The sequence below is a fragment of the Euleptes europaea genome, chromosome 1, assembly GCF_029931775.1.
Source record: "Euleptes europaea isolate rEulEur1 chromosome 1, rEulEur1.hap1, whole genome shotgun sequence".
Lineage (NCBI taxonomy): Eukaryota > Metazoa > Chordata > Lepidosauria > Squamata > Sphaerodactylidae > Euleptes > Euleptes europaea.
The window spans coordinates 73,424,034-73,449,810 of record NC_079312.1 but is presented as its reverse complement, the minus strand read 5'-3'; the positions used below and the strand labels follow the sequence as shown (position 1 = coordinate 73,449,810).

General features: G+C 40.9%; 1 protein-coding gene across 3 annotated transcripts in view; it reads left to right on the top strand.

Annotated features, from left to right (window-relative positions):
- Positions 1 to 25,777, top strand: part of DOCK3 (dedicator of cytokinesis 3) — a 209,864-nt gene that overhangs the window by 89,554 nt on the left and 94,533 nt on the right. For all 3 annotated transcript variants that reach the window (XM_056855260.1, XM_056855269.1, XM_056855252.1), the window contains exons 14-17: positions 5,896 to 6,021; positions 16,004 to 16,128; positions 22,199 to 22,361; positions 23,954 to 24,060. In XM_056855260.1, the coding sequence (XP_056711238.1) occupies positions 5,896 to 6,021; positions 16,004 to 16,128; positions 22,199 to 22,361; positions 23,954 to 24,060 (521 nt within the window). The remainder of the gene's footprint in view (positions 1 to 5,895; positions 6,022 to 16,003; positions 16,129 to 22,198; positions 22,362 to 23,953; positions 24,061 to 25,777) is intronic.

The window sequence follows — 25,777 nt, the reverse complement described above, 5'->3', positions numbered from 1 at the left end:
CTCAAAAAATGGAAGTGTGCATGCAACAAACATATGTTTTTATTACATTTCTCCTCAATGGGGACCCAGAGTGGCTTACAGCCTTCTCTTCTCCACTGTATTCACATACAAGTGTTTAAACTTTTATTTTCTACTGATTATGATTTATCTTGGCAGTCACTGGTTGGTTTCTTAAACTTAAGCTTTTTTTAAAAAGCACAATTCTTTATTTGGAGGAGTTAGGAACATTAACACTCTTCCCAGTTCGTTCTTTAATCTGACCTTGGATCACTCCTTTCAACAGAGCTAGTTCCCGTTAAACTCTTAGGGATCGCTCTATCAACCTCAGAGCGTTTTCCCTAGATAACTGGTTATGCATCCTTCCTAATCCAAAATGTGTTCCTTTTAACTCCAGAGGAGAATCCTCCACCAGACAGCTTGCAGTGCACACCGCTGTCTCCAAGCTCTATCTGTTAACTTCTCTCTCAGTCACCTGTCAGTTCTCAACTGTCAGAACTCTCCAACTGCCATTCTCAGAATTCCATTTGAACTCCCGGTCAATCACTCCCTTAGAATGCAGCTGTCCATTACAAGTCTTCCTTACATTTTGAAAACTGAGTTGAAATTGGTTCTTGTAGGTTGTCCAGGCTGTGTAACCGTGATCTTGGTGTTTTCTTTCCTGACGTTTCACCCGCAACTTTGGCAGGCATCTTCAGAGGAGTAACACTGAAGGACAGTGTTACTCCTCTGAAGATGCCTGCCACAGCTGCGGGTGAATCATCAGGAAAGAAAATACCAAGACCACGGTTACACAGCCCGGACAACCTACAAAAACCAATGAACTCTGACCGTGAAAGCCTTCGACAATATTTTGAGTTGAAATTGTTCATCGCTATTGTTGGTACACTCATTTGGGTATGGTAACCAAAATGTTTTGTTCTTAAATGGCAAAGACTTCTCATTTGTATATAAAGTAGCATGATCTGCAGTTCAAGGTAAAAAAATCCAAGTAGATTGAGCAGCAAGTTGTATACCAGAATCTGTTTTTATTCTTAGTTTTTATGTAGCTTAATTTACAGTGTTTAAGGGTAATTACACATTATCATGTTTTATTTTGTACATGTGTATTTGAGTACCAATCATTGGTTAAAAAGTTCAATATAACACTTTTAAATAAATATGATATTATGTATAATGTGTACATACAGATGCTGGTTAATTAACTAATGTTGTTAGTTGTCAAGAGACATCCCTTCCTGTCCAAATTCAAGTTTGAATCAAGTAAATGAAGAGTCCCCAGAATTCCATCCTATATATGGCTGGGATTGCTCTTTGCTGGATTAATGACCCCTATTAGGTAAACAGCAGGTTGTGTATTTTCATTGTTCATTATAAAAAGTTCCTCTATTTGGATTTTACTTGTAGTCTACCTTAACCATTTTGTTTAGTATAAGTTCATAATGTATAACAATTATTCGTTTATGTAAACACTCACAGTTCTTTTAACATGTTGACCTTAGTATTTCATAGTGGGTTCATAGTGTGAAGTTGATGCTGGAAAGGCCTGAAGTAATGAATATGTAGTGCTTCCTTTAATTCGCTTACAGTCCCATCCAGAGACACCAGTACAGAGCTTGTGCCATTAGTCCTGCCCACTCCACAGATGTGTTAGAAGTAAATAAAAGACTTCATGCAAAGGTGCAGAGAGCATAGCAATTGAACCGGCATCCATAGCAACCCCTACCCAACCCACTAATCATGGCACAGAATACTAAATTATGCCCCTGTGACAGGCAGAGATGGAAACTAGTGAATGCTGATGTGACCTTACACTCCTAATGCGTGTCCACTACTGCTGCCATGCAAAACAGAACAGTGGAGGAAATTAAGGGAACGCAGCACCCTCCATTGTAAGGTGAATGGTGCTGTGACCAGGAGTCCTGGAATGATTGCACACCATAGAATTCCACAGATGCAGGTTCACATTTACTCCTGCAACCATGTTCCCTTTGCTAGGTGCACACATGGGGAAAGAAACAGCCATCCTAGCCACACCATCATGTGCTTCTGTAGTTCTGTTGGCAGAGGCAACACTAAGACCTTTTACACACAGTGGTTCAGGTCTTGGGGTAGAAGAATTTAAGGAGTACCAGCCTTTAGCCAGGCAAGGGGGATGCAGACACTAGGGAAGCAAGAAGAGGGTACACAACCACAAAATTGCAAAATTCCAGTCAATCCCTGATATGCCTCTGATACTGCCCATTTCTGTGCTAGAGCTGGAGTTACAGAGGCCTGGCACAGTTTGGCACAGGCATATCTCCAAATACACCTGCAGATGTTAAATATTGGGCTTAGTTGCCCTTGTAAGCTATTCAGAGGCAGAGGTTAGGATGGCATTTCTAATGCATCCCAAAGAAAGTGAAGGGAAACATCCAAATAACCTAACAGATACTGTTTAAAAACAGAAATCCCTTTTACAAATACTGAAAGACTTAAGCCCACAGGGTACCATCTAATGGCATGTTCACATTAAATGCCGAGGGGCTGGACATTTGTTGTTACTCGACAAAGTGTGTATACTCTTTAGCATATATACAGATCAACATGAAAATACCCATGCTAGTATAATACATATAAAGAAGTCAGAATATTTGAATTAATTCATGTGGTGTGTAGGGGGTTGGATTAGATGACCCCAGAGGTCCTTTCCAACTCTGTTTCTATAATTTCTATGATTCCCGTTAAATCTCTGTAGTTTTCCCCTTGCTAAACACCTAAATGATGCCATACTTGCCTTTCAGATTTCTTTTCAAAACCCACTATTGCTCCTGCAACTCTCTGATACTCTTTCCTTGTTAACATTGCCTCCCTTTTTCTTCCTTTTACTTTCGTCTCTTGACTCCTCCTCTGTAAAATTTAATTACAAGCTCCTCAGGGCAGAGACCTGAACTTTTACTTATGGTACTCAGTAAAATACAGAAATTTATTTTTATAAGTAAAATGGTGCTGATGTTCGTAACAACTCTTCCAGTTTTTTCAATATTAAATGTAAGTTGTAGGAATAAAACAACTACAGAGGATAAATGGCATCCTTAATTTATATTTGTGCAAACCCATCAGCTCAGGTATCCTGAATAAAGGCTACAGCACCAGCAGCTGATTCCTCATAGAATAATGCTTTTCTTGCCTTGAGCTGCATTAATTACCGTATATGGAATTGGACTGGTGTAAAATGACTGAATTTTATTTATGCAATATCTCTCACTTTTAATACTTTGAACCATATACCCGACTTCCTACAATTAGAGGGACATGTTGAGTCACTAGGATATATTTCACTTTGTACTTGGAGAGACAGCCCAGTATAAAGGTTCAGTTTACAATATATAACTGCTGTAGAGCAGACCACTAGCTTTCTACTTGTAAATCAGTTCTACAAAACCTAGTTCTGATAGATTACTTGCATCAAGTAGTCAATAATTAAAAAAATAGTTTTAAGGTATATGGGCCCGTTGGGCCCATGTAAACTACAAGAGAAAATTGTTTTGACAAAATTGCCTCTTTCTAGGTTCCATTTCTTTTAATAGCCGATTAGATTAAATTTAATTTCATCCCGGGGCCTCCAGGGTGAAATTTAATTTGTTCTTCCAGCTCCCAAATAAATATGTACAAGACATTTCAGTTACACAGTTATCATTTCTGCTCCTTTTCAAATACTTCTAGAAGTTATTCTTTTTCAGAAGAAATTTTTTTAACAGAGTTTTAAAATAGCATCCTGTGTACTGAAGTTTGTAGCAGTTATGTTATTATATTTATGGGACTCTGCATTATCAAAGAGGTTACTATGAACAGTTCCAAAAAGTGATAGCAAATCTGCCATATATCTAATAGCACAAATAGCAAGTAGAGGTAAATCTGCACTGCAGAGACTAAATATATTCTTATCTGCTCTGATTACAAGAGGTACTATGACAGAGGCAAGCTACTGTCAATTTTTTCATCTTGTTTCCTGAACTTTTCAGTCATTTTGTCAAGTTTTTAAACTGTGTCTTGAAATTTGGTATGCTGTGTTTTAAATTTTTCTCTATGAGAGACCTTAATTCCAAATGGGAATAGTGGTTTTTTTTTAAGTAGGAACAATGTAATTATGTATAAATACAAACTTTAGAATTATGCAGTCATGCAGATGAAGGTAATCTTCACCATATCAAATCAATTACCATTAAAACTGAATACAGACTAAAGGAACTCAAGTGACATTTCTCCCAATATGACTATTATCCTGCATCTTAGGCTGAATAAATGCTTCAAAAGTGTGTCTAGGAAATTTTACTTTATTGGGTTTTTTTTTACCTTATGGGATCCATATGAGTTGGGGCTTGATGGCAGTCATAATAGCTTCATTAGAATATTCTGTAACACCCAGTAGAGTATACAGGAAGAAGGGTAAGGAGAAAGAAATAGATTCATAAACTTTCCTCCCTTTATGATTGTTTTTGGGCCTCCAGTTTGTTACTGTATCAACAGTATAATAGCTAGGGCCATGCTAATAATGAAAGCAACTAAATCAGGACATACACTTGGGAGAGTTCCCAGGTGTGCAGAAACAAAGGACTCTAAATTAACCAAAGGGGAAAAAAAGATTGGGCTGATGAGGAATACATGCACTCTACTCCAGGAGTATAGAAAGCTGGGAGTCAGTAAAATGGGAAAAGACTGAAGGGAAGTCAGCCAGGTCTATCCTCCAATAGTTTTAGAACCCTGGATGGAGGAATCAGGTGGGAGGTAAATTTCAAATTCTCCCCATCCTCACCCCCAGCTTGTGTAGTTCCTTGTGCCTCTCCAGATTGTTTATTCCTTTGCTCAAACTCCATTCAGGTTAGAATAAACCTGCTATTCATGCCTGCTATTCACATTTACATACTGTTAACATTTACATACTAATGCTTGTCTGAATTCACTCTCCTCTACTTAAAGACAGATGGATTCACATTCTAGCTGTATCTGAAGAAGTGAGCTGTGGCTCACGAAAGCTCATACCCTGCCAGAAAATATTTTTGTTAGTCTTTAAGGTGCTACTGGACTCTTGCTCTTTTCTACTACTGCAGACAGACTAACATGGCTACCCACTGTGAATTATTTCCATTCAGGTTGTTTTGGTATTTGAATAACTTTGGAGGTTTCAGCTTACCGTATATACCCATGTATAAGCCGACCCGCGTATAAGCCGAGGTGCCTAATTTCTCCCCAAAAATGGGGAAAAATTAGGCACCCGCGTATAAGCCGAGGGTTGGCTTATAACCCCTCCCCCCCCCCCGCAGGCTTACCTGACAGGGCTCCCGGTGAAGGCGGTGGTGGCGGCGGTGGGCCCCCCGCAGGAGGCTTCCAGGGCGGGGGGAGCCAGGCGCGCCCGGCAGCAGGCTTCCCCCGTCCCTTCCAGGGCGGGGGGAGCCAGGCGCGCCCGGCGGCGGCCGCGCAGCCTTGGAGCGGCCGCAGGAGGCCCTCACAGGGCGCTCCTGGCCAGGGGAAGCCACATGGGCCCAGCAGCGGCGGCGATGGCGGTGGTGGTAAGTTGCCCCCTCCCTCCCCCCTCCTCCCCCCTCCCCTACCGTATTGACCCGCGTATAAGCCGAGGCCGGCTTTTTCAGCCCTTTTTTTGGGCTGAAAAACTCGGCTTATACGCGAGTATATACGGTACGACTCTGCCACTGAAGTAGTCAGTTGCAGAGGAAATTGTATTCCATACTACTACTCACTGTAGGTTCTAGAAAGAAATTCATATAACAACAGTTTCCATTATTTAACAATAATGTACTTTTTCTACATACATTGTTTTTTTTACCAAAGATGTTTTTTGTATTGATTTATTTGTGAGGCTGATGTTTTCAGGGAAATGGTTGTATTTCTTTCTTGCAGGACTTATAATTTCTCTTCAGCTGCTTCGTGGGGAAATGGAGCAGATTCGCAGGGAATACCCTATGATCTTTAACAGAGGGGTGGCTGTTACCAGAAAAATAGGTTTCCCAGATGTCATCATGCCTGGTAAGTAGATTACCACTAACTGGGGGATTGAACGCTCCATTCAGCTGTTCGTTCAGCTTTTTAATACTGATAATTGTAATTCAAGATAGGTTAGTAAAATGAGTAGCATTTTCCTTCTGTATTTCCTGATAACAAGTTTCAGTGATATAACTGCAAATTATGTTTACTTTTGTTGTCTAAGAGTACTTTGGCAAAAGCAATATTTTTTAAAATTAGAATATTCTCCTTTATTAAATATTTTAATAGATTATGTGTAGGTCTGATGATACTTGATGAAAACCTACATCTCCCCTGGTAGGAGGAAAGAAGAGGGGGTAAGGGGGATGGAATAGTATTTGGAGCAAAATGCTCAGAAAAGTGATTGGTGGCCAAAAGATGATTTTAGGCAGCAATCTATGAAAATTGTTATATGGGAATTAATGAAGGGATCCTTCTGTCAGTGTTGTCAGGGTACATTTCCACTGGCCTTAATCCAAGGTAAAGAAATGGTGTGAAAGCGTTATATTAGCCAGGAATCAAAGGACCACAAAACTAGTTCTGTGAGCTGTGACTTAGTTTTTTTTTAAGACTCCCCCCTTGCTGGATGGCATTTAAAATCAAGGAGAATTTCTAAGCACTTTGTGAAATGGGGCAGTTATTCCTCAGTGGAGAAAGTTATCCTTACCATAGGTTGTGACTCCTTCTAGCTCCATGGGCAGGGCATATGAAGATTTTTTGGAAAAGGTTTTCACTATCTTTTGGAGGTGGACCCCCCAGTCCATATCTACCTACTCTGTGGCTGAGCAAACTTCCACAGCTCTCCCTCCCAGACCTACCATTCCGAAGCATCTGAATAAATTGACAGTGCCCCCTCCCCTTGCTTCCTGCCTGCTTGTAGTTGCGGTGGTAACGACCAAAAAGAAAGAAAGTTTCTTCAGCAAGGTCAACCACCCATGGCAGCACCCAGAGATGAGCTGGCACAGAAACCTCAGGGACCTGCAGTCGCAGTACCCAGACAATGCCACTGTCCCCCCCCCCCCCATACTCTAGCAGGGACACTGGGCAGGCAGCCAGACTTCCCCAGACTGAAAGGCCTGTGTGAGAAGGGCCTGAAGCAGAAACTATCAACAGCGCCACCATTCCATCACCTTTCAGAAATCAGCTGCCATTGGCCTACTCCTCCACTGTTTCCCTCACCTTCACCAAAGCTCCAGTGGGGGTAGTGAGTGGGCATCTGGTCCTCTCTTGCACTGAAGCTCTAGTGTTGGTCAGGCCTAAGGATGCCATAATTCTGCTTATGGCGGGGGATCGTCTGCCACTGCTGTCCACTGCCACTCACCTGCGTGGTGGTAGATCACTGGCCAGCAAAATGGAAGGGGTGTGATCAGCATCCTTGATGCAATGACACAGCTTTCTGCACAAGCTGGAGGTGATGTCATGATGGCAGGCAATGCTATAGTATTCATCCCAAACTCTTACTAAACCATATAGTTTCGAGTGAATGCTAGAGTGATGCCCCACTAAAGATAGTGGAAGCTTCTGCAAAAAAAATTTTTTTTTCATATGCCGTTGTAAGGATACCTTCCAAGCCACTGATGAGAAGAAACCTTCCCGGTAAGTCTAGTATTTAATTCTAAGTTTTAATATAGCTTTTTTGATATGCAGGACCAAAGGACTTTACCATGAACCTAACTGGAATCTTTATATTCTGATGAGGGTTTACTGGGTATTTGGAAGATTGATGAGACATATGAGCTATTGGCAACTGGACTTTAAATATGATATAATTTACTTGTTTTAAAAACTGGATAAACCCTGGCTCTGGCTGCAATCCTGAAGGGGGGCTGAAGCTCCTTAGGAGCTGGTGTGACCCCACACTGACGTAAGCACCCATTTAACCCAGGATAACAGGCATTAACACTGTCCCGGGGGCAAACACGCCAGCGCCCAGGAGCCGAGGAACTGCGCCAGCCCCCACCACCAACACAACCACACAGGCAGGGAATTCCTAGAAGGGAAAGCTCATGCCGGCATGGGAGGGGGTGATCCTGGGGGCAGAGCTGCCTTTAGGCACTTCCTAACCCCTTTCACCCCAGGAATGTCCCCTTGCACTGTGGTGTTGCTGCGCCACCTATTTGGTGGCATAGTCTTGCTTCGTTCAATGGGGGCATTTACCTATTTTACTTCTCAGAATGCCTTTATTTTCCTGTTTGCCGGCTGGGAATCCTCTGTGGAGCGGCATGGCTGCACCACTCCCAGCCACCATGCATCTACCCCCCCTTCAGGAATGGGCTGTCTTCTCTGGAATTTAATACATAATAGATTAAAGCATTCTTCTAGCATTTTGAAGCTGTTTGTCTATTCAAGCTACATATGATGGAATGGCCTACCCTTGAAAAATCGATAATATTGTGGGTTTAATTAAGAAACATGCAGTTGAAGATTAAACATTTTTTTGCACAAAATAGCAGTATTTCTATTTCAAAATTGTAATACACACATACACACACATATGACATATATATAGGCTTGCAATCTGATAATAATTGAAAATAGCAGTACACTTTAAAATGTTAACATATCATAAAATCATAAAGTTGGAAAGGTCCATACAGGCCATCTAGTCTCAGATTAAATCTTTTTCTTATAGTATCCAAGCTTGAAAAGTTAAACTATGTTTTTGTTAAACATGGAAATTCTAAGATTATTTTCATTTTGATAGTCAATAATATTATTAGTAATACTGAGCAGTTGTAATATTAATAAGCACAGTTCTTCTCTCCTTTGGTGGCATGACTGGCCTAGCCATCTAAGGGTGCAATTCTGTATATAGTTGGACTGTTTGCACTCCTTTGAGTTCAGTAGGAGTTAAACAGCCCTAACCATGCTCAGAATAAGTAATTAGGAACTTCATACACAGCGCTCTGTAGAAACCTCTTAGAAACAAACACATTTGGCACCCTTTAAATCTCAAAAAAATTGTTTCTCAGTGTTTAGTAATCAAAGAAGACCATGATAATGTTATCCTTTTCACATTAATCCTAATAAATAAGAGTATATCTGTTATGTAAAAGAACAACAGGGAAAAATGCATGTGCTGCTTGCTTCTGAACTCTGCACTGGGTCCACAGAATCCTGCAGCTAGTTCTGTGTGTACAAGGGTGCGCAGATTGTACATCTGTGTTAGAACAGCACCAGCCCTTGCATGGCAAACAACTTTTAAGAATGAGGGTCATTTAAAAACATTTGTCACGTCACATGGTAATCTGCTGTTCAAAGAAAATAAGTTTTAAAAAAAGAAAATAAGGGTGGAAAACTCTCCAAGGGATAAGTGCAAACTATGGATCTGTCTAAACACTGCTTTGGTTTTAGGTCTATATCTATGAATTGAATAGCAGTCTGCTAAGCAAGCAAGTTTGTCTGTTTTCCCAAGAACATCCCTTTACCTCATTCTAAGTATTCAGTCTTTTATTTTGAGTGTCTGATGAAAAATGCATTTATCATCTTTTAACTGTGAGTTTTATTTCTTTATCTTGTCTAAATGTTTCTGGCTGTTTGTTTACTTTCCCTTCATTCTCTCCCCTTTCTTAATGGCGCAGAGATGAAGATAGTTGGGTGTAAGTTTTTGCTTTACTGTGTTCTGTCCATTTATTGCTTGCTGTTTTCTCATCTTTGTGTCATATGTTTCATGGAATGTTTGAGGCTGATAAAGATAGGTCATAACATAATGAGAATATGTGCATTAGGTGCTCATCTGGGAGTTGTAACACCCCTTTTTGCCGAGGGTCATCTGCATTCTTACTAAAAGTTGCTCAGAGAAAAGTTGTTTCTCTGTGTTGCTCAGAGAAAAGTAGCTGCAACTGCTCCATGCAAAATGTGGTACTTCAGGTACCACTCGTGTGTGGGGGAATTAGGAAGGCACAGTACAAGCATCTCTTTCTTTTCAACCTTCCTCTACCCACAACTTGTAGATGAGTAAAATACAGGACTTCTAGGCACGTGTGGTAATTTTGAGCTTGCAGCATTAAAACTTGTGTGGAGCATTTCAACCAAAACATCTATTTTTATTGGTAAAACACAGAGAGAAATAGGCATCTACTAAACAGAGAAATCAGAAAGGAAATAAACAGTCAAAATAAACTTACTCTACTTGAGCTCTGTATTAATAGTGCTGCACTGAAGGGGTTCAGAATTCCAAAAACGTTTGCTAGGCTGAACTTTATTTATTTCTTTAAAACTTTTATTAGCCATTTTTCTCCCTTGTGGAACTAAAAGCAGCTTACAATATGAATAAAACATTATAAAAACATAATAAAAACAACTATTATAAAACCCATAAAAGTCAGTTTAAAAACTCCAATTAGGACTGCCATTAATATAAGCTTAATCAAAATGCAGTCCTAAATAAAACTGTCTTCAACTGCCTCCTTAAGATTGACACTGAGGGGGCCAGGTTGTTCCATAACTATGGGGCTTCCAGAGAAAAGGCCCTCTCTTTAATCGGTGGGACAGTCAAGAAGGCACAATATTCCCGGGCAGGAATGTATGGGAGAAGACAGTGATTCAGATACCCCAGTCCCAAGCCATGTAGGGATTTAAAGGAGAAAACCAACACCTCAGATTGGCCTTGGATCAGTAGCCAGAATAATTGCTGTAGTATTGGCAACATATGTTCATCTTCATGGTTTCTGTGCAGTCCCACATGGACTTCACAGAAGACCACTTGATGAACAACAATTACAGGTAAGCGCAACCCTGGTTTTCCAATAGCTGCACCCAACCAGCAGTCTAGCTGCAGCATTCTGCATGAGCTCTATCTTTAGAACACTCTTCAAGGGTAGCCCCAAGTACAGTGCACTGCAGTAGTCCAGTCTAGATATAACAAAGGCATGCAACACTGTGGCTGTATCTGACTGGCCCAGGTATGGATGCAATTGACACACCAGCCAAAGCTGGGCAAAATCGTTCTGAACTATCACAGCCATCTGGTTTTCTAATGTTACAGCTGTGTCGAGTAGCACTCCCAAGCTGCAAACCTGGCTTTTCAAGGGGAATATAACCCCATCCAATACAGGGAAGATCTGAAGCCTCTCTGTTCTTCCCACTTGGAATAATAGACCTTTCAGCATCCCATTCAGGATCACCTTCCTCCGCTGATGGAAAATGAAACATTGGACTTACCAAGAGGGTTTCTTCTTGTCAGTGGATTGGAAGGTATCCTTCCTCACCCTAGTTGACAGAGGAAGAATTGGAAAGAAACTCCCTTGGTCAAGAAGACAGACTCAGTTTTTTTCTGACCTTTTCTTCAGCCTTACAGTATCTCCAGTTGCAGGTCTCCAGGGAGGATTCTATATTCATCTGGGATGGCTACACTAAAGCTGAATAGGTGGATTTGTCTTCCTCAGAAGCTTGGCAAGAGACGAACTATGGTCAAGCACCTCTTCAGTATAGTAGAAGCCTTGGCCAAAAAAAAAAAATTACATATACCCTACTCACAGAGCAAGAAGGAGGCAGAACTCATACAAGGAGAAGAAAATGTCGATGGTAAATCCAAATAGGCACATAGAATTCTTATCTCATTACAGATGCTACTGTTTTAAACTTCCCACCTCTGTGGGTATCTCCTAGCTCTAATCAAGCTGATTACAGTTTGCATTGAATCTCTGTGTCCTGACTACAACTGGCCCTTCTTTGTAATAACCCTCCCTTCTTCTCACCTGGATATGACTGATGGAACTTCATTCTATTTGAATCTGATGAAGTAAGCTTTGACTCACAAAGCTTATGCCCTGGAAAATTTTTGTTGGTGTTTAAGGTGCTACTGGACTTGAATTTTGTCATATTACTACAAACTAGCATGGCTACCCTCCTGAAACTATGTTCACTCCTGTTGCTCTAAGGTGCTATGGCCTAGCCGTGATCCACTGAACTGATCCTAAAGTTTATTAAATTATAAGGATTAATTTATCATCTGACCATGTTTTCCAAGGCTTAGAAAACTGACAGAGAATTTCTGTGCCTACCAAATTTGCTTTTTTCCCCAATTCTGGCCTTACTCTTAATAGACTGTGCACAAAAGTGACTCCTCTGAAGATGCCCGGATAACCTACAAGAACTGCTAAAATTAGCTACTCGCTCCATGGGTCTCACATGTATCATCAATGAGACCCAGAACAACTGTTGGGCTCCTTTTGTCAGTCCAGGCCATCCTGCTCTTCCTCCAGCTTTTTTTTTTTTTTTTTTTTGGCTACATTATGCAAGCACTCCTTGTTCCTCAAGTCTCAGTTTTCCTGTCATTGCTGTAAATCATCGTGAATCTCCAAATACCATCTTTGACTTCCTCCCATCACTCCTTCATCTGTCTGGGATGCTATGAATTTCACTTTACAGTCGAGTTTACCTGGTTCAGTGACTGTGATCAGAGTGAATGGATTTTTTCGGTTTCATGGGAAACAGCTCATATGACTTGCAGACAGGTTTCCAGCTGTACACTAGAGGTGCTTGCTGGCTTTTAGTTGCTTGAGCACATGAAGGCAGCTAAACAAAGCAGCCCGTGCTCATAATGGAGTTGGTTGCGTAGTAGAAAGTTCAAAGAGAAGGGTTTTCCAGGATATTCTATCCTCCATTTTATACGGATCATGCAGCAGATTTTTTTGCCCAGTACAGTGAGGGTATGCTTTTTTTTTATGTTCTTTTTTCTTTTTGGGTGCTTTGCACTGTACAGCACATTTTTATTTTGAATGTTTTCATTGTATTTTTTTAAGATGTGGAAACAGACATGAGGGGAGAACTACAACTCTTTGGGGCTTTGCAGAGTTGTTCACATGTGAAAACCCTCCCAGTTGAAACGATCACCAGCCATTACCAATGGTTAGGAATCCAGAAAAAAAGCACAATTTAAAAAACAAAACATTGATTTGACAGCAGTTTATATGCTTGATTATTGATTTAACTCTGTTTTGACTGTGGAGTGAAGTGGTACATAGAAATTACTAAAGGAGGAAGAAGAGAGCTCTGCTGAACTGTGTGACAATGGCATTTGTGATCACCGATCATGCTTTGCGTTTGATAAATGTGTCTTTCAGTGTCGGTCCTTTCCACTAATACACTAATTATGTGACCTATTTCTAGACACTGTTGCATACAACAGTACATTCATTGCATAGAGGGGTTAGGAAGAGGATCATTTTTATCCACTTTGCAATGTGGATAAAAATGTGATCCACATCTATTCTGTGTAACTTGAATCAGGTATCAGATGCCTCTCATCTAAATGTACCTTACAATGCAGATAACTAGGGTGTGCATTCGTTTTTTAGTTCAACAAAGGAATCCTTGCTTGGAAATGGCTTCCACATGTGTGCTTCCCCTGATGGATTAAAACAGCTATCTTTTACACTGAGGACTGGAGCTATTTTGCCTTTGTAAAACACATTTGTGTGTTATGTGTGATATTAAACTACACTGCTGATATACCGTGGTCTCTATGCTTCAATGATGAGCGTCATTTGTTTCTAATTTTAATTCAATGCATTTATGGGTCTGCTTAATTGTTCCTATTTTATTGATTGATATATTGTGATTGTATTGTATTTTATTGCATTTTATTGTATCAAATACTACATTGTTAGCCACCCTGAGCCTGGCCTTGGCCAGGGATTGAGGGCAGGATAAAAATAATGAATAAACAAATAAATAAAATATATTTGCTGTCTTTCACTGAAACTCAGTAATCCATGAGTCAGCTGAGAACGAGATCCTTAGAATTGTAAAGGGCAAAATAAATTTCCACTTATTAACTCTTTGTATGTAAAGGCTAATTTTTCATATTTCACAATATGTTCCAGTGGACAACACCACGGGACACCATTTGAACAGGAAAATTGATTAAAATACACTGTCTGCCTTGCTGTGAGTCGTTGAATATCTCATATTAACTTATGATATGGTAAGGTAGACAAATGATCTGAAAGTCATTGTAAAATCTCCTTGGTGTCATTTTTCTTAGGACTTAAAAAAATGTTAATGAGTCTTAGCATTGGAAGCATCCTAGTCATGAGATACTTTAGGCTAGAGATCTAACATGATGCACAGTATGAGTGAGAGTAGTGGAGCAAGCCTATATGTCAAATTCCTATTAATAAATTGTCCCCAACATGCCAGCAAAGTGCACTGCTTTGTATACTATACAGAACAAAAGAGCTGAAGGAGTTGTGCTTATCTCCCTCCAAAACTGCAACTTTCATAACTTCAAGCTCATAGAATCAGAGCATGTAGTTTCTAATTTTGCCAACTGCAACAGCATTTTACAAGGGAAGAAAATGCATTTGTGATACAAACAATTTTTTTTGTCTGGGAACAAATGCTTTCTCTTACTTGCTAGTCAATAAATACATTTTAAATTCTTCAGTTGAGCACTGGAGTAGAAAAGAGTTGTTCCTGCAAGTAGGCCAGGTAATAAAAGGTAAAGGTAAAGGTCCCCTGTGCAAGCACCGGGTCATTCCTGACCCATGGGGTGACGTCACATCCCGACGTTTTCTAGGCAGACTTTGTTTGCGGGGTGGTTTGCCAGTGCCTTGCCCAGTCATCTTCCCTTTATCCTGAGCAAGCTGGGTACTCATTTTACCGACCTCGGAAGGATGGAAGGCTGAGTCAACCTTGAGCCGGCTACCTGTACTAGCCCATTATTTTGCGTTGAAACATTTTTTTAGTAATATTTTATTCAACACAGGGCTGACAGATTGCTACAATGTTCACTTAGCTGATCATTCTCTAGAATATAATAATCTCTTTTGGATGTTATTGAAAAGTGGGTCAGCATTCCCCATTGTCCCCACTTTGCTACAGCCTGTACAAGATATGTAAGCCAGCCTGCAATCTAGCTAAGCAGGAAGTTATTTTCATTCAGTTTAGAAAAACTGATGTTAATATTGCAAACATGTATGTGAAAAGAGAATTTAACATTAAGTGAGGATTTTTTACTCTTCAAAATCTACTGAATCACTTTCACTAGCTAACCTTGAGTTGTGTCACTGGACAGAGAGAAAATGGTGTCTATCCTTTCTCTCAACACGACCTATCATAAACCTCTGCCATGTCCTCCACACCTTAGTCAGCTTTTTGTAAACTAAAATGTTTCAAGTACTTTAGCCTCTCCTCCCAGAGAGTGATCTAACCCTTTAATCATTTTGATTGCCCCTTTCTGCACCTTTTGTAGCACTACAATATACTTTTTTGAGGTGTGGGGGCCACAACTATATAAAGCAAGCCTAATGCAGCTACATCAATTGCATTGTGAAGCTGTCAAGATTTTTTTTCTCCCAGTCTCTTCCCGAATAATATCTAGCATAGAATTTGCCTTTTTTAGTGCTGCTTACTCAGTCAATGTTCTTATTCAGCTGCCCACCATGATCTCTCTCCCAGTCATCTGCTACCAGTTCAGATCTAATCAATGTACATATGTAAAGTCAGGATTTTTGCCCCCAAAGTGCATTATAATACTGTTTCTGATGTTGCACCCTGATGTTGTTGTACTCTAACCCTCTGAAATAACACTGAGGCATCTGCGGCTTCCCTAGTTCTCATTTTGTGCTTGGAGTGACATCCACATTTGAAGCTTGCTGATGTTCCCCGAGTGGTTACGTGAGTAGTGCTGGGTAGGCTGGACATCTCTTATGAGTTGCTAGTCAGTTGATGCTGTTCCAGAATAGTAGTGCTGAGTATTTATTTGTAAACCACATAATTTAGCGAAGTAAAATGAAACTATTATCCCACTTCCCCCCTCAAATATCATAACAGATTACTTAGTTCAGACTTCATAATGCATTACTAACAGCCATCTGATTTTATAGTGTTAAAATGTACATCTTTATTAACTATTTATTTTGTATTTGGAATGAGTTGGATTCCCATCAAAACAGTGAACAAAAATCACTGGCCTTCACAGAGGCATAAACATCCTTCATGATGTTTTTTGAAATATAATTTTTCTTTCTGTGTTTAGGTGATATACGCAATGACTTGTACCTGACTTTAGAGAAAGGGGACTTTGAGAGAGGTGGGAAGAGTGTCCAGAAGAACATTGAAGTTACTATGTATGTTCTTTATGCAGATGGAGAGATTCTAAAGGTAAAGATATAAAGTCCCATTTGGTTTGGTTTTGTCTAGAATATATTTTTTTTAGGAGGGGGAATGTTTAATGATCGAAGGTCTGAATTTTCTTGACTGGTTTCTGCAGAGCTTTAGGTATGATTTATATGTCACATTTCCCATGTGGAAAGTAAGCTGTCAGTATGGAAAGAACTGTGTAAAAGTGTGTCCACGTGATTGTTTTCATGTGTCTGAACTTCAAGATTCTACCTATGGTTGCTTTTGCATGTAAAAAAGTATATGAGTGACAATAGGGAAGCCCTTAACTATTAACAGTGCAATTCTAAAGCGAGTTACTCCAGTCTAAGCCCATTGAAATAACTCTCTTTAGGATTGCACTGTAAGTCCTCTGACCAATGAGTCCCATTAACAAGCTATCAGTCTTTCCCTCTCTATCACTGCTCTCATCATTGTCTCACAGTTCTGTTGTTGGACTGATCAGGACTGTTTGTACATCTTTTGACACTGTTGAACAAAGGGTTTTGTTTGAAATAATTTTGTTAGTCTCTACACCTTTAATATTTTTTGGCTTTTGAAACAAACAGGTTATGTTCTTTTAAGATTCACATGTTGGATCTGACAATCCTAAACAATCCGTAATCCAATTAAGTACATAGTAATAATTTTAAACAAACCCTGTTATAAAGATGAGGAGCATTTATTTTTATATTTCTTGGAACAACTGCGCTCCATCTTTCTCCAGCCAGGCTCAAAGCAGCTTACAAACAAGGAAACCTTACCATAATATTGTCGAAGGCTTTCACGGTCAGAGTTCATCCGTTCTTATAGGTTATCCGGGCTGTGTGACCGTGGTCTTGGTATTTTATTTCCTGACGTTTCGCCAGCAGCTGTGGCAGGCATCTTCAGAGGAGTAACACTGAAAGACAACACTGTCCTTCAGTGTTACTCCTCTGAAGATGCCTGCCACAGCTGCTGGCGAAACGTCAGGAAAGAAAATTCCAAGACCACGGTCACACAGCCCGGATAACCTACAAGAACTGATAAACCTTACCATATTTATCAAACTGTTTCTCCAATAAAACAAATACAATACATCCAATTCACAACTTGTAAAACCCTCAAACATCATTAAAAGCCCAGGCAAAACCTCAGATTTGCACCTCTTTCTGAGTATCAGAAGAGATACTCAGGCTGTTCTGGCAGGCTGTTCCTCAGAAAAATCACAGATTCTGGCAGTGAAGATACAAACAATTTTGGAGGGAGGAGTTTTAAGAGGTAACTGACTGGAGGAATGCAGCTGGCTATGGATTTATGCACAGCAGTCCTTCAGATATGTAGGTTCTAGATTCTGGAGTCATTAAAGGTATATACTAGCTTAGAAACATACAGGCACTCAGGTAACTGCTCTAACACAGGTGTAGTAGGTTAACCTCAGACAGCTCCTGACAACAGACATGCCATCACAGTTTGTACTGACTGAAGTTGTCTTTAAGGGAGGCCCCATATAAAGCATATTTCAGTAGTCCCGATAGGAGATTATTAAAGCATGCATCAGTGTGGCAAGATCAAGGGAGAGAGATGATAAACTAGATGAAATTGATAGTTCGCTTCCCTCAAACAACAAGGCTAGGTCCAAAAGCAACCCAAGACTCTTCATCCGATCTGTAGAGTGAGCAGATCACTCCCCTCTGGTAAGTCAGTCTTATAAACTGTTACCTGCATCTTGTCTGGGTTGAACTTTATCTGGTTGTTTTGTAGCCATTCACCACAGCCTTAAGACATTGATGCAGAAGTGAACTAGCAGCATCCAGGGCTCAGATAAATAAATATGGAGTGTCATGTTAACACCCATCCCGAAAGGTTTCATTCAGTGGCCTCAGATGAATATTAAAGGGCATTGGTGACAACAGTGATTTCTGTGGCTCTCCACAAGTCAGCTCTGAAAGAGCTGAAAGAGCAGACTGCCTTTCTGATGGCCAACGTTCTCATTTGGCACAACAAAAATTCTGGTCCTTTCAATATTTGCTCCATATTCCACACTGTAATAAAATGGAATGATCAGATATGTTAAAGGATGCTGAAAGATCAATTTTTATCAGATTACGGTACTAGCCTAGTAGTGGGAATGCTGTGGGCAGAATATATTGTTTCAGCAAAGCATTTAACAAAGTCTCCATGATATTTTCATTAGCAAACTCTAGGCTAGATGATGATACTGTCAGGTAGATTCATAACTTGTAGAAAAACTGCCCTTAGGCACTTCATCAATCTGGAGGGTGGTCTCAAGTGGGATACTGCTGGGCTCTGTCCAGGACCCATTATCTGCAACATATCAGTGACTTGGATGAAAGTATAGAGAGAATTCGTATCATATTTACAGATTACACAAAACTGGTAGGGGACAGCTGCTGTAGAAGAAGTAATATTTATTTAAAACATTTATATGCCACCTCTCCATGTTATATAACGTTGAGAAGTGGCGTTGTGAAAAGGGCCTGTCTTGCTATAATCTCTCAGGGGCATTTGGGAATAAACATGAAAATATTTGCCTCTCAGCAGGCAACTGCCAACATACAGTCCAACTTGGATATAACCATACTAACAGTGACTGTACCATGGATGTCAAGTAGGGGTGTGCACCAAAAGTTTTTAATTTTGCTTTAGCATTATCCCAAGATTCAATTATCCAGAAATTTCAGGAGTATTGATACCACTTTCAGAATCCATTTCAGGTAATTTTTTCAGGTTTAGGAATATCTGATATTGGTAGACCTGTTTTCAATGGCTCTAGACACCAGGTCTACTTTGTATTGAAAACAGTGGCAGTAAACCTGGCATACGGACTTGGATCTCATGTCTTCTGCCATCAATTTCAATGGAAGCTGAAATAACCTGGTGAAAAAATCTGAAATTTAAGGAGTGGCTTTTACCATTTCAGATATCCACAAGCTGAAACAAAGCAGCAAACATTGGGCATAATTTTGGCTCAGAAATATGCAAATGAACAGCCTTAGTGTCAAATGCCCCTGCTTGCTAGAATTGCTTGCATCCGTTAGGAAGATATTATTTTGGAAGATTTTGCTAGGATAGCTGGCAACATGATGGCTATTGCATGTAATTTGGACCCTGGCCTGTGATAGCTGATGAAAACCAGCTGGAGTGAACTAAATGGGCTGCTGGCTAGAAATGTGAATGCTTCACTGGAGGAGTATAGAGTGCATCTTGTGTTAAAGGAGGTGATGATCTGCCTGCAGCTTTGCGAAGTATCATTAGTTACAGAGAATCTAGGCAGCTTTAGATCTTTGTCCAACCTTCCCTTTAAGTTTATTTTTTAGAAAGTTGGTGAAGTGTCTGGTAACAGAGCAATTTCAGACAACCTTGAGTAATATATCTGTCCTTGATTCTTTTAAATTAAGGTCCTGATCTGCTTTATGGGGACAGAAATGGCTTTAGTGGCCCTAGTGAATGATCTTAATTTCGAGACTAGGAAGTGTAATACATTCTCACTTAATTGGACCTCTTGTCAGCTTTTCAGATTGCAGACCATACTAAAGAATCTTAATGTGTGGTTGGGCTGTCTTTCTGCTAGTTTTGCTCGTATCTGTTTGTTCACATAGTATATTGTGTTCTGCAATGATCAGTGCTTGTACCATTGTTTTTCAACATCTAGTTGAAGAACTCACCCATTGCTTTGGCATTGGGTGTTATCAGTATGCTGATGACATTCAGCTTTCTATTTCTTTGACTACGTATCTGGAGCTGTTCTGAGCCAGTGTTTGAAAGCTATGATTGAATGGGTGAAGGTGGACAGATTAAAGCAGAATCCAAACATGAGATGAGATGTAGATGGGGGGAACACATGGGCTTTAGAAGTAGTAGAACTGCCCATGATTAATGGGGTTGTGATTCCATCATAGGTAGGCCCAGACACGATCCTGGATCCAGCCCTTCTGTTTCTTATTTGTGGCTAGCAGAACATTTTATTATGAATTTTCTGCTCGTTTCTGTACACAGAGAAGAGAAGGCAGGTTTGAATTCAGTACACTCTTGTTCACTCCTCAGTATCTTCAGCTGAAGGATATTTGGTAGTTAGTAAAGACCGTTGCCTGAGACTCTGAAAAGCTATAACCATTCAGATGGTACTTGATGTAGGGCTGTCCAGAAAACTCAACTAGTGCAAGCAATTGCTTCATGCCTTCTAATGTGGGGGAGGGGAATGAGCATGTTCAGCAATGTCATGTCAGTTGTTCTGTCTTCCTGTCTGTTTCTTAACCCATGTTAAGGTATTGGTTTAACCTTTAAAACTCCTCATACACACAACACACATAACTCAACTATCAGTTTCTCTTATCAACCCCTACTCCTGCTATATTCCTCAAACTGTTGTAGGTTGCCATTGCTGTTTAAGTGAGAACAGCTGTTATCAGAAACAGCCTTTGCAGTGGTAAAACTCTTATGTTATAGAAAGCTGTTCCTTTTTCTGTTTTTAGGAAGACTGGAAGAATTCACTTTTGTGCTGGTATTTGATATCCAGGTTAATGAGGTTTTGGAAAAAAATGAGGTGGAATTGGAGGTTGTGTGGTGAACAGAGGAACACTTTTTCTCATGAAAGCTATTCTTGGTTCTTAGTCATTTCCTAATACAAATGAAATTTATGAACCATGCATGACACTTAGATATGGCTTTTGTTGCTTTTTCATTACCTAAGTTAGATGTTGAAAAAGTCCTGGTGCATTATAGTAATTCACAGTGGAAATTCAGTTGCTGTGTTATTTTGGGTGTTAATTTTTCATCTGGGAGTCTTTTCGTACTGCTAATTAAAGAATTAGGACATCATGTTCTAAGTATGCCACCTTTTCACTTAGAGGTCTGAATAGCAAATGCTTGAAGAGTCCAAAAATATTAAGGAGTATAGTATTGTGTATTAGTAAGTCCCTGGTGTCTAAAAATAGGTATAACTTAAAAACTACTTGCCTAATTAGGAAATTGAACTAAGAAGCAGCTAAAGAACAAGAAAGGTTTAGTACATCTTACTTGAATGCCATTTGCATACACTCCTTATCTGTTCCTCGGACCCAACGCAATCAAAAACTAATCCTTTAAAATTCTCCAGACCCTTTATTACTAGCATCTCCAGATTCATTAATTTTGATATCTTATTTCACCCCTGACCTTTTTTTGCCAGATGAGTGTTAATTAGTTATCATATATTTGATAGTTATTGGTGACCCTCTCATGTGAATCAGAAAATCTTCAAGGGTGGGTACCCAGGGCTAGGTTATACAATTCAGATAACCTGGGGTAATCCTCGGGTGTTCAGATTAATATAAAAAGTTGCCCCCAAAATATAGGGGGTTGACCTGCCCAAAATAATTGTGAAATCTGTGCATGTGTGGGCATTGAAAAAACATAACTGTGTGAAAACAAAAGAAAAAAAGAAAAGGTCAAGGAGTGGAGGTAAATTGGCTAGTTGGATGGGTAAACGACAGGGTAGAAAATGGATGGTCACATGGGTGAGGGAGAAAGGGGAAACCAGGTGATTAGGCACAACAAGAGGATAGGAAGCAGGGGCCAGCTAGGGGATGGAAGTCCCCCAGCCCTGTGAGTTCCTGCAGGCCCTGCTCTTGTTATCTATTTTTAAAAGTTGTTACGTGATCTTTCACCTGAATCTTCTGAGGTGTTTTATACAATATATACAGTCAATTAAAAGACATAACAAAAGAAGTAAATACACTGCAATATAACTGCCAACAAAAGCAGTTATAACCAGAGGGGGGGCGAAACCCACCCCAGCCAAAATAAACCAAATCAAAAGGTTGAGTGAACAGGAAGTTTTCACCTGGAATCTAAAATTGAGAACACCAGGAGCCAGGTGAGTGGGGAGGGGAATCCAAGGCAAGATTCCTCCACAGAGAAAGCCTGGATGATCATTCCGTAAACTGCAGAAGGTTGAATTATGCTTATAAAAATAACATTTCTGCATATTTTGCATAAGACTTCCTCAGCATTATTGTGTATCTTCTATAACGTTTTGCTGTTTTTTTATTCTTATTTTATGTTCTTTTTTCTTTTTTTTTTACTCTCTTAGGACTGTATCAGCTTGGGCTCAGGAGAGCCATGCAGAAGTGTATATCATTCCTTTGTCCTTTATCATAGTAACAGTCCTCGCTGGGGAGAAATCATCAAGCTGCCTATTCCCATAGACAGGTTCCGTGGTTCTCACCTCCGTTTTGAGTTCAGGCATTGTTCCAGTGAGTGTAACATGTTTCTGTGTCTGCAAGAGACCTAGTTTGCATAAACTATCTTCTCTTTGTAGATTTGTGCTGCACTAATCTTGCAAAGGAGCAGTTAAAACACATAATTGTCAGGAACTGTTTTCATGACAATTTCAGTGCACAGCAGCTGCAATAAAAGCCAATTTGTTGATTACCAGCTGCAACAACCTTCAGCAAGGTGACTATTTTGGGTGGTTTTGATCGTTTGCCAAAATCAAATCCTGTGCGTGCTGACTCTGCATCAAGGGCTAACACAACTGGAAGTCAGTATACATTTCTTATGTCTGCCACAGGAAGTATCTGACCCTTTCCTGTTGTCAGATTAATAAATTATAGGTAGCCATTGTTACTGATTAAGGAACGTACAGGAAAAACAGTCAATATGTTATTTTATCTTTCTGTAAATTTATATATGAGTTTGTTGTAAACGCTGCTTATTTTCCAGAAATTCATCCAGGAGTTATAGGCCTTTTGAATGCTTGAAACTTTGTTTTTTGTGAAGGTGGTGTATAGTCCAAACTCTCTGTTGATAGACATATTGGTTATGGCTGCAAAAAGCCAGTACGGCCATCAAAGAATGCTTTCATACTGTTCTGAAATGTGATAAGGTTTAATTTTGGGCTAATAGTGCTATATTTTGTGGTCTTCGTTACTGGTCACTTTTAGTCTCTGGTGGCCTCTTCTGCTTATCCCTTTAAACAACCATCCCCATTAAAATAACAATACTGGATCCAAAATAACCCCTAGACTTTTAACCAAGTCAGCAAGATACATTTTGACCCCATCAAAAGTGGGGAGCCCCATGTGCTTCAAGGCCTCATCCTTTCCAAAAAACTATATCTCCACCTTGACAGGATTCAGTTTCAGCTTGTTTACCCTTAGTCATTCAGCTACAGCAGTCAGGCATTGGTTCAGAGACTCTATAGCATGACCAAGTGGTTTGAATAAAGAATTGTAAAACTTGGTGTTATCTGCATATTGATGGCACCTTATTACAAAACCACGAATGATTTCTCTCAGAGGTTTTACATAGAGATGGAATAGCATGGGGGACAAAATTGAACCTTGTGGAAACCTACAAGGCATGTCAACACTTCCCTACAGCAACCTTCTGAGTTCTGCCCATAAGGAACGATTGAAACTAATATTCTTGACTGGTTGGGGTGGAGAAAGCTCCTCAAACATCTGAATATGCCATAAAGACTGAGCTAAATGCTAGTGTGCTGAACTGTGATTTAGGGGAATTGCTGAGATTAAGACAGCCTAGGAATTACCTGGGGATTTCAGTACAAGGGTTCAGAACTCATCTTCGTTAGACCCCCTGCATCTCTGCTAGAAATTAACTATTGCTTTATTATTGTTTGGCTCAGCCTACATTCCAAGACAAAAGTCTGTAGCTATAGCATCTAATAGAAGATCTAGAATGGTTATGGTTGTCAAAACTACAATCTGAATCAGGACAAACTAGGCACCATGAAAGGGTTTTCTGCATTTCTTATAAATGAGAGAGACAGGCTAAAATCACAGTCTTCCCATTAATCATGCAAATATGTAAATTTTTATTGCAGCAAAAGATAAAGGAGAAAAGAAACTTTTTGGTTTTGCTTTTACGCCATTAATGAGGGATGATGGGACCACCCTTTCAGATGATATTCATGAGCTTTATGTTTATAAGGTACCACAGTTCATTATTTCTCCTATACAGATTATCACTACTCGTGACCTGCCATTAATTTATTCCATACTTCTCTGTAATTGTGCATGAGTAAATGTGTAGTAACTTGGATGGACTACGTGTTATCTGTTATTACAGTGCATCAGACATTATAGTATTTTGTAGGGAGAAGGACCATCGTAGGTATCTGGGACCAGTGTTTTAATTAATTTCTTAGAGTATTATTTTTTACCATATTTTTCGCTCCATAAGACGCACTTTTTTCCTCCTCAAAAGTGAGGGGAAATGTCTGTGTGTCTTATGGAGTGAATGTGTGTCTTATGGACCCTAGCCCGGTCCATCCGGGACTCCCAGCGCCGGGCGGAGAGACCCCCTCCCGCCAGCCGGCTGGGCGCGCCAGAACAACGTGAGCCGGCGTTCCCCGCCCCAACGGCCAGCTGGGAGGCGGGCGGGGCGCACAGAGCTGGGCGCGTCAGGACAGCTCGCTGGGAGGCGGGCGGGGCGCACAGAGCTGGGTGCGTGGGGACGGCGCGAGCTGGCGTTCCCCACCCCGACGGCCAGCTGGGAGGCAGGTGGGGCGCACAGAGCTGGGCACGTCGGGACAGCGCGCTGGGAGGCGGGTGGGGCGCACAGAGCTGGGCGTGTTGGGACGGCATGAGCTGGCGTTGCCTGATCCGACGGCCAGCTGGGGGGGCGTCTTATGGTCAGGTGCGTCTTATGGAGCAAAAAATACGGTATATACCATACGTGTTTAAACCAGTACTCTGCTTTACACGCAGGGCTAAATATAGGGAATACATGTGTTTGGAAGCCTAATTTTTTGTACTAGAAAATCTTTATAACTTTAAATTAGCAATGGTTTAGGCAGTGGTTCTCAACCTTTTTGAATACAGTCATACCCCATTTTATTGTGCTTCGCTTTACTGCGTTTCTCAGATATTGCGTTTTTGATCAAGTCTATCGGCGCCATTTTTGCGGACCCAGCAATGGGGGGAAGGACTGTCAGTCCGGCCCCCGTGGGACCCCCGCCCCAAAGAACATGCAAACTTTATACATAAAAGATGACGCATACAACGAAGCTGGAGTAAAAATGGCCACAACTTTATTGATTACAGCGTTAGGCATTGGCATAGCATGAGGGGCAGGATCCAGGGATCAGCTGGCCCAACTGCCAGCTGGTGCACCCTGCGCCCAATCTCCCTGCTGGGCGCAGCCTGAGATGGCAGTATGCTGGACCCACGTGGGCGGGAGCCTACTGTGTAGTCCACCACCACTTGGTAGGAGGCCATCCCGCAGCCCCGGAGCTGGGCTTAACAATTCCAGGCCTCCCCCAAAACCCCTTATTAGGGTCCCCAGAGTAGGAAAAGGGGGCACGCAGGCCGGCTTTTCCCCAAACTGGATCTGGCCCCATGCCCAAACCACCAACCCGACAGTTGTGACGAGAACAAAACCAACATACATAACCAATGTACATAAATCAAGGGAGGGTGGGAGGGACAAATCCAATGAGGGAGAGACCTCGGCTGGGGGCAGGGTGGCCCTTTAACCCCCTGGCGGCGGACCAATGAAATGCTGGACTATTGGACGCCTTCCGGGGGTGTCACGGCTCGGCTGGGCTGTGATTGGCCCATTCAAACTTGGGGCGGGGTGGGGCCACACGGGCATCCGGGAGCCTCAAGGCAGGCCCGAAGCCAGCTGTGGCCATTGCCTTTCCTGC